Genomic DNA, 9,803 nt, shown 5'->3' with positions numbered 1-9,803 from the left:
AACAACAACTATAATAATAATAATAATAATAATAATAATTTAAAAAATCAGTTCCTTACGTTTTCTGTTACCTCATCAGAAATCTGCTGGGCCAGGCGGATGGCTACATTGCGCAGCATGCATTCTGAGGCAGGGTTAGGGATGTTTTGCAGGGCACTCTGGAGGACCAGGGCCTGGTCATGAGTGGCCTGATTAATCTGTAGGGCAGGTGATGGGCGTGTGGAGAAAGACGAAGACATGTCAGAGATATAGCAATCAACTTTTAAGGAACCAGTCATACAGGTATGTCTCTGTAAGAGTTATTTGTGTGGCCTAACCGGTGAGACGGGAATATTTCCATCAGCATTGGGCTGGCAGGCCTCGGCCACAGCTTTCACATGCCCAAAGCCCACAGCAGTAAGGAGGAGCTTTGCGATCTTCAGCGCATTGAGGTAAGCCCCACGCCGTGTCTCCATGTCCGCAGATGGGAGGAAGTTGTTCCTAGTGAGCATGCTCAAAACCAGGGGCAGCCCACCGCTCTTCAAGAAGTTGTACTGGAAGTCGCTGGCGTCCTCGCCCAGAGTGGCACTGGCTGGCATCAGCAAAGCATAAACAACCTGGAAAACAGGGCAAGAATAGTGTGAACCCTGTTAACTGTGACAATATCTCACAGCAAGATTAGTGGTATCTTGGAGTCTATGCTGTGTAGAAGCAGGAACTCTCAAATGTGTCACATAGTTCAAACATTCTAGTCAATGCAGTAATCCTGCTACTTTAGTAGACATGCCACATATTCATACACTATGACTGATAATGAAAACGTAGTACTGCTGTTCACACACCAAATAAACACCCAACGGCACACCACTGCATCACAGGCTAGTCAAGCAGGGAATGCAAAAAATGTGGTTACCAGGACATGAAAGTATCACAACATGTAATGCAAAAGCACACTGAGACCCACCTCAATGAGGTAGAGCACTTGTGAGGGTGAGGGGCCGAAGAAGCGCGAGTCCAGCGAAGGACTGAGGCTGTTCTCACCGAGCTTGGCGTGATCCAGACACACAGCTCGCAGATTTTCCACTGTAGTGTTATCTAAGGACAAAGAAACAGTAACACGACCAATGAGCTAACATTACGAGTGTGTGCCTGTGTAGGTGCATGTTTTCATTAAGTAAATTGACTGGATAGTATTGAGAGCACAGGTGCATGTATACCTGGGGGCATGAGTTTCATGAGAACTCTAGCTCCATCTCTGAGCAGTGGCATGTTGAGGTTGCAGCCCAGGTCAGCCACTTGCCACAGGAAAGAGATGTAGCGCAAATGCAGCGACATAATCTGTGAAAAACGGCATATGGTGTTAGAGTATTGCTCTTCACAAAACATGACAAACCACTGCAGCTTCCATTCAGCGGTTAGAACAAAAAAACCTGTGGTCATTAGGGCTGAGTGACTTCACAATATAATGTGACGTACAATACAAGTTCCCCAACAGATTACAAGAAAATCATAAATAACATATCTGCTAAAAGGGTTATATTCAAAAATAACTGTTCCTCATTGTCTGTGTGGTATGGAACATTTCTCTAATAATACAACTGGCTTACAAAAATCTCTCATACTCATACACAACATGTCACACATCACAACTAATTAACTAAAACATGGCACAGGTGTAGTATTTGGAGGTGATATGGAAATAACTCACTTATTAGTTAATAAAGTATGCAGTAAACTCACCACACCAGGAAGACAGCTCTCCACCTCAGGGTTGGGCCCATCACTGTAGTGGTTGCCGTGGTTACCAGGAGAGCCAGTAGATGAGTCAGAGGAACTGTCTGGGCTTGAGGGCATGTTGGCACTCACCTGGGTCAGCTTGGCTGTGATCAGCTATATAGAAAAAGATACAGAGAGTTAATGCTGATCTAATAGATGAAAAAAACTGAATATGGCGTTCATCAGTTCAACAGTCATTTTGACTTTAAAATAAGTGTTAATTTTGACATGGAAACAGTGGTTGCTAATTATACGTATGCACATTAAAAGAAGCACATCACCTTTAATTAAATCTTTTTTTTTGATGCAACAGACTAACACCAGTCCAACATACTCACCGTTTTGTCTTTCAAATTGAGCTGTCCAATCAGCTTCCTGTCGTCAGCTGGATCAACGACCTCCCCACCAATAAAGAGCTCTATCTTTGTATGTGCAGCATTAGCTTTGATCCTGTTTAGGATGCCACGCCGAACTGAGCCAATTGTGTCATTGGTGTGTGACCAGATATCCAAGTCATCTACCTGACGCCCCTGGTTGGGGAAACGGACGATCAATGTGATATGCTTCCCACGGAAAGCTCTGCAAGAGAAAGGGAAGAAAGGTTTAGTTTTAACAGAAAGTACATGCCACCTTTTTCATTTCAGGGGTAGGAACATGGCAATAGATTTGAATAAAGCAAACAGACTCTAGTATTATTCTGGAGCATAAAACAGAGGTCCTTGGTATGTTATGCACAGAAATATGTTCGCATTTTTCCATCATAGTTGAAGCACAAAGTCCTTGTGAAAAGGGCTTAAACGATTCCTTGAGTAACTCCATTACAAAAATTGTAACCTTTGTTTAATCCATGTAACTATAAAGCCATAAAGCACACTGTGTATAACGCGCTTTGAAGAAAGAAAATAGCGAAGGGCGAACTGAAGAGACCAAAGAACATGACAGACAAAATGAGAACTCTGTACAGTGTGTCTGCTGTAAAGCAGAACTAGCCTAGTTCAATAGCACAATGTCAGTGCTTTGTTGTAAAAAGCTAGCTAGCAGCTACAAGTCATTATTTTTCAATGCAAAAAAAAAAAAAAAATCAATCAATAATATGACTTTAACAATGTATGCCAAAAAACTGTCCTCCGTCAGCATCACATGCTGCATTCAGTCCCGGTCTGGACAGGCTTTTCACAGAGAGCTCCCAGCAAAGTCCGCTAATGGTTCCATTACAACTGGTTGACTGAGGGACGTAACACACAGCGCTATTGGCTACCGCTACAAATCCCTTCCTAGCTGACTGCTTTTACAGTAAATACGTAATTATGCGGAATCAAACAGCAGTCTGATTTCCATTTCACCTGGACTTTAAGTAAAAGTACTAATGCCACGCAAAATACTCCAGAACCAGTACAGTTGGGGTACAACAGAATAATACCCGATTACTTAATAAATCGATATCTTCAGCCTTCATTGTGAGTGTACCTTGACATAGGCAGTATAGTCCTCTCCTCATGGTAGTCACTGTCACACTCATTGATGTACTCCTTGAGCACAGTGAGAACTCGCACCATGCGTATAGCCTCCTGACGGGCGCAGTTGATGCTGTCTTTGTCTCCATCTAACACACACAGGGTGTCATAGGATGCCTTCAGACGGTCAAAACATGACTGGATGAAATCTTCATGAATTTCAACCTAAAGGAGGGAGATGACAAAAGGACAATGAATAAGATAAATAATTTGCCATTAAAGCAAATGATTTTAAATGGTTTGAATTGACCTCTTTACTAGTAATATTTACAGAGAAATCTTGACAGGAAGGAGACAATGACTGAACAAGAGTAAGAAACAGACACAAACAGATTAAATTTCTGCTCTGAACTCAAACAGAACAGTCATTAACCTGATTGACTTGTAGTTTTGGTCCGAGATTGGTGTAGATCTCTTTCAGCAGGTCTATGGCTCGGCTGGCAATGTCATCACTTCCTTGAATTACCACCTTAAAAAGGGAGAATATGGGAAAAAAAGTCATTTTTCCCCCCAAGCAGGGCTCTCCATCACAGATGAGGGTCTGACATTCATGCATACGTGTACATGGAGGTGAGAAGCACTAAAGTAAAGAGAAGCCTCATTACAGACCACTCAGAGCACAAGAGGGGCTAAGGTGCAATGCACTAAGAGACTGCTGTTTTTTCTCTAGCAATATAGTTGCAAACTGAATGACAAACACTAGCAGAATTGGATCTGAGAGAAGAAAGGATCTCAAAAACACATAGTACCATTCATAGTGCCATTCATACCAGTGTCAACTGGCAATTCCTCTTTCGATAATGCAATTACTACGTCAAGGCTACAATGCCAAGTGTACAGTAGTGACACACTGCAAAGCATCTGTTGGTCACCCGTGAAACAACTTAGGACAATTATATCACAGTTTTAAAAAAGTGACCTCAGAGCACAGTGTGTGTAATGTGTGCCTAACCAATTAATTGATGCTTTTTTCAAAGCAATATCCAAATCCACACAGGACAACAGGTCATGTGGTCAGAATTACAGACCCTACCATTGTGTTTCCCAACAAAGTGCATTATTTTCCCTCTCTGCAATACATAAACTTACAAATGATCAAACCAGAAGCTTTTAAAATCAAATCTGCCTGTTTTTTTTCTTCAGACTAAAGTGCTGCTCAAGGTGACTAAATGGAGATGTCATTTCCAGTTTTCAAGGTATTAAATTTTATTTTTTTACAGCCTTTATAAAAGTGCATAGCACAAAAAGGAAAGAAACTAGGTACTTTCCCTCCCTCCCCAGTAAACAAAAACATCTGTTTATGTGTGCCTGTTGCAACAATTCTCCTCACCCTCCAAAGGTAGTCCAAGCCTATTAATTCCAGATCATCCATCATGTAGGCCCTGCGCTTTGCTACCAGCTTGCCCTCTCTGCAGTTGACAGCCTTGAAGAACCTCTCAAAGCACTTCATGCCATTCTCCGTCAGTAGAGATGGGTCCAGCTGCAGAACGTTGTTCTCAAAGAAGTCCTTATTGATGTCTGGGTCCAGGTCTGGCTCATCACCCATCAGCTTCGAGTACCTATTGGGTGGCAGGAAAGTAAAACAGCACTCAGAACAGATGTGTGCTGATTAACAGATGTAAGGGGAAATCATTCAAGCTGTAGGCAAGAAGAGATCAACTTAAACAGTACCATTTGAAGCAGGCCTCACGGTCACAGAGAAACACAGCGTTCTCAGCCAGACACTTCCAGATCTGCTTGGCCTGAGGGGCACACAACCATAGCTGGCCATCTTTTAGCAGGAACCTGGCAAAATAAAAAACAACAGTAAGAAACAAAGACAGAAGATCATTAGTGGACACTGGTGGCCTGACAGTTAGAGAAACATGCTTCTGAAGGTCACATAGCTGGTCCCAGACTTGCAGCATAATTGCTGGTGGGGGTGAAGTCACTGGGCACCACTTGCTTCTCCCTAATTACCCACTTTTGTCCTTGAAGAAGGTACTTCAATTGAGCAGCTTAGAGGCTAACAGACTCGACTGTGGATTTACTGTAGCTCCCATAGATGGTGTTAGTGTGACATATTAGGCCCACGTTAAACTGCATATATTGTCTTCCTATTGTACAATATCAGTGTGCACAAACATTTCCCTAGACTGGGTCAATGATGTAAAACCTTAATAGATAAAAACCAACCAGGAACTAACGAGTACATGCCAACTGTTGCTCAAATGCAACAGTTGGTTCTCTAACACAGATATTCCAGTTACACCCTTTTCAACTTTCTCTGTGCCTCTACATTAAATTCAAACAATTTGTCTTTGAATGGGTATGACAGTAATTGGATGGATCTAGTAGCAATGCATCTGCAATTCATTACAGCTGATCTGAGCCAACACATTATGAGAGATTTGTCTGCCAGTTAGCTCTAAGTACAGTCATTTTTAAGGTAGAATATACTTGCTAATTAAAATGTTTATATTTTTTTCATTCCTATTTGTAGACTCAGTTACATCTAATGAGCAAGGATTTATGGGAACTTCACCTAAAAGCTGAGTGTGAGACTTACCTCAGGAAGTTGAGTCGTTCCTGTACTTCCTGAACATGGCTGTAGCGGCTTCCTGGTCTGACCGTCTGGGGGTCAAACTCAGCTTGTTCTTCTGTAAAGGCACACAGGCAGATTTCAGACAGTGCATGTTAATGAGCCACCTGCTGTACCTATAAAAATGCAATTAAATGTCAGACTAACAAAGGGTTCAGGCTGTGACAATGTACCTTTGGAGAACTGCCTCATGGTCTCCATGTAGGCTGAGAGGTTCTCAGCCACCAGGGTGACCAGAGCGTGGTTATGCTGCAGCTGGTTGATCAGGTCATGGCGGTAAAACACATGAGGACTTCTCTGGGTTTGACTGAAGAGAGAACAGCAGGAGGAGTGGAGGTTGTAAGGGGGACAAAAACAGAAATTCAGTGAGGAAGCAAGATAGACTAAAACAAAGTGAGAATTAAGCTGCCATTACATAAGAGTAACAAATACTTTTAGTAATACATTTTCTGATTAACAAAACATAGCATGACTGATTTCTCATTTGTTTCTATCAGGGACATAAAGAAAGCAGCTTTTGGTGTATTGCTATGTGTGTGTGTGTGTGTGTGTGTGTGTGTGTATTTGTGTCATAGAATAACCAGCAGAAGAAGTCATATCAATAAAGGCCATTTCCTGCCTTGTTTTCCACATGAAATGTTTTTTGGCTTGAAATCTAAACTTAAAAATCAAATAAGCTAACAATTCAATTACAGTTTTAATTGCCACCATACTACAAAAAGCCACATAGAAATCAGCAACATAAAAAAAAATGTATTACCAATGTGTAAATTTGTGCTCCGATTTATTAAAATTCTGCAGTTAAATTCAGACTCCAGTTTCCTTATGTAGCGGTGGCTAGATTAACTACTATGATCGAAACACATTCTTGTGTTATTACATTTTTAAAGTAAAATATGTATGCATATCAAATGCAAGAAAACAATATTAGCATAAATTTGAATAAGTGGGTCCAAGGCATGAAATACCCATGATATTTTGCATTGAGTGATTTGTGCTGAAAGGGGCTGGCATCAGGAAGAACGGGGCTCCATCTCAAAGGACCTTTCATTTAGTTGTGTAACTGTCTAGATTTAAGGACTATTCTGTGTATGGCTTGTGTTCAGTACTGAGAAACTGCACAGAAACTCCCAGTAAGTGCCTCTAGCATGTCCGAGTCTACCCAAAGATGTATTTTCTGATATCTTGGTAACCATGTCAGATAAATATTGTGGACTTGGCTTGCTTTCACTAATCACATCTTGATTTTATCCAAGCTGAAATTGGATTCAATATTAAACTACTGCGCCTTAAGCAATTTTGTTTTTGTATTGCTTAATAATGAAATCAAATCGCAAAACTAATCACCTAATGATAATTGTATCGATAACAGTCAATGACATTATTATTCATTCAACATTAATTAGAGCCTACTGTATTTTACATTAGGCGATTGTGACCACAGCTTTTAGTCCCATTTAATCGATGATCTACGTGTCTTTTTAGACCTTATAGGTAAGTGTTTATAAGTGTTATAAATCATCTGATGGATAAACATCTGGGTTGCCAAGGTTTCTAACAGCAAGAGCAGAGAAGGTATGTTGTAATGTAGGGATGTCACGAGAATGGATACTTCATTACCAATTCAATGCCAAAGTTTTGAAAACACAATTTTACTAATTTTCTACAGTACCGTGGGTAACAGGAATCCAATTTTTATGGACCCGACAGGGCAGCATATACGCTTACAAGCATTCTAGTCAGCTGTTATGGAAAAACGCCTACCAGCACGGAAATACAACACGTGGAAGATGGCGACAAGCGCAGCTGCAGCAACAGCTCCACCTCGACTCAACGAAAAAGAATAGCAGTATAAACTGTTTTCATATATAAACTCTGAACAACTTTAAGAATCAGATTGTCTGACTTTGCACTTTCACACATGTAGAACACGACAGTAAATTGTTTGTGTCAAACGCGTTCTCACGTGTTGGAAATACTCCGTTTGGTTTAGGCTAGAGGTTGCACCTGCAAAGCGTGCAGGACCGGGTGAAGGACTCATCCTTAATAATGACATCAATACAAAAGTCTCAAAATGACAAACCACAACTCGGAAACGGAGGTCAGCGCAACTCCAGTCTGGCTTTCCAGCAGGAGAGATGCTTCGTGGTGCATCTGAACTGTGAGCAGGAGGCACAGATTGCGTGATGTTTTCAAATCACATATGACAAAGAAAGTAATTAAATTAAAAAATGACTCATGTAGGCTGATACTGATTAGTTTTTTGTGATGTTCAAATGTTTTTAATTAAAAGGAGTATATGTTGAAGTTCATGGGATTCATTGTGTTGTTTTTTTTACCATGGTATCGAACTGGGTATCGAGAATTGTGGAATTTCATGGTATTGGTATCAAATACTACATTTCTGGAATTGTGACATCCCTAATTAAATGTTCCTCTGAACCCTAAATATAGAGCTCATTGCTTAGCCATTAGCCTGAATACAAATATGTTGTCTCTTGTTTGACTGACCTACACATGTGCAGGACTTTGGCCAGGAGATTAGATGAGGAATCAGTCATTTGAGATGAAACCCAAGAAAGAATTGCTTAAGCGGATTCATGACAGAAATTTACATTTAATATAGTATATATCATAAACATGTCAAAGAGAAAGTTAGACTTGACGTAACACAGAAATAGGTAGAACCCTGGAATTAGCTCTCAACTTACCCCACTAAGTTCGTTTGTATGTTAATTGGCATTTTCTTTCTGAAAAACAACAGGCATGTATACTACATGTTTTCTATATTGACTAGAAAAAACACTACTTCAAATCAAATATAATTTATAATTAATGCTGTAACAGTACGACTTCAAATAAATCTTACAATGATTTCACAAATTCAGCATGGTAACGTTCAATTAATGCTCATGTTTGTTAGCATTGTAGGCTCTTTTTTAACTCCCTGGCAAATTTAAGTCCTTATAAAAATGATTCACTAACAGAACAGGTTTTGAATAATGCTAAACCTACCTTTCTTATCAGCGTGTATAACACACAAGCATTTTTCATTGAAGACATTTTGACACAGTAGAAAAAGCACAGGTGTACATCATAAAATTAACGATGGCTGAAATCCATTAATCTGTACCGGCTTTAGTGTTGTGGTATTGTGACTGCTGGTATATCATTTGTTCTTTTCATATTCAATATAGAATCCAAAATTAGAAAGATTTGTTATTTTCTTACACCTTTATAAATTTATTTTTCCTAGCTTGACTTTATGCTCAAGTCAAAAATAGGAAATTAAAAAACGGGCCATGGACAGAAACTGATTGTGATATTTAATGTGACTTCATGTGTTTCACTTGATAGCCACGCTTTGCAGCAAACTTGGGCAATGGCATGACCTGATTTAATGTAATAAATATGAGCTAATAGAAGTCGTTTTGTTTAGTTTTTTGAAAATGTTACATTAAAATTCTTAAAGTAAAAACAGGAAGTATAATATTGCCATGGATACAGTCAGACTGTGGGCAGAAAATTGAGTTCCGTTTTACTTTTTTTTTTTTACATTCTGGAAAATTAAGTTTGTGGAAGTAACCATTAACAGTTAATTTTTGCAGTGTAACATTGGATGTACTGGCACGGATCGATTTTGATTTTTAATTTTTTCGCTTTGTATGAACTGGAAGTTATTGTCTCATTAGCTTGATTCACTTCTTCAGTTTAACTAACGTTAGCCTTCAAAACTGAGGAGGAACTAAACGGGTGACTGTCAAGGAAGACGACATGACGACCGAAAAAACACTAATTTCAGCACATCGCTTGATACCCATCTGCTGCAGCGGCTGCGGCCATGGTGTCGATACGAAATTACTCAAAAAATACAGAGTACAATTACTGCATGATTGAGTTTTTTCAGGCTTTGCGAAATTGCGCAAACTTCCAAGTGCAACACACGAAGAAGA

The 9,803-nt window shown here is 39.9% G+C and overlaps 1 protein-coding gene across 1 annotated transcript in view; it reads right to left on the bottom strand.

Moving 5' to 3' along the window:
- usp9 (ubiquitin specific peptidase 9) overlaps nucleotides 1–9,803 on the bottom strand; it is a 37,173-nt gene that overhangs the window by 13,015 nt on the left and 14,355 nt on the right. The window contains exons 14-26 of the mRNA XM_035677164.1: nucleotides 8,562–8,600; nucleotides 6,024–6,157; nucleotides 5,818–5,908; nucleotides 4,941–5,054; nucleotides 4,600–4,828; nucleotides 3,643–3,738; nucleotides 3,223–3,434; nucleotides 2,094–2,334; nucleotides 1,720–1,869; nucleotides 1,197–1,317; nucleotides 944–1,074; nucleotides 318–596; nucleotides 72–197 (exon numbers count right to left, since the gene is read on the bottom strand). Of these exons, the coding sequence (XP_035533057.1) occupies nucleotides 72–197; nucleotides 318–596; nucleotides 944–1,074; nucleotides 1,197–1,317; nucleotides 1,720–1,869; nucleotides 2,094–2,334; nucleotides 3,223–3,434; nucleotides 3,643–3,738; nucleotides 4,600–4,828; nucleotides 4,941–5,054; nucleotides 5,818–5,908; nucleotides 6,024–6,157; nucleotides 8,562–8,600 (1,963 nt within the window). The remainder of the gene's footprint in view (nucleotides 1–71; nucleotides 198–317; nucleotides 597–943; nucleotides 1,075–1,196; nucleotides 1,318–1,719; nucleotides 1,870–2,093; nucleotides 2,335–3,222; nucleotides 3,435–3,642; nucleotides 3,739–4,599; nucleotides 4,829–4,940; nucleotides 5,055–5,817; nucleotides 5,909–6,023; nucleotides 6,158–8,561; nucleotides 8,601–9,803) is intronic.

The sequence above is a fragment of the Morone saxatilis genome, unplaced genomic scaffold (genome assembly GCF_004916995.1).
Source record: "Morone saxatilis isolate NCDOM2014 unplaced genomic scaffold, NCSU_SB_2.0 Contig5, whole genome shotgun sequence".
Lineage (NCBI taxonomy): Eukaryota > Metazoa > Chordata > Actinopteri > Moronidae > Morone > Morone saxatilis.
This window is presented reverse-complemented; position numbering and strand designations above follow the sequence as displayed.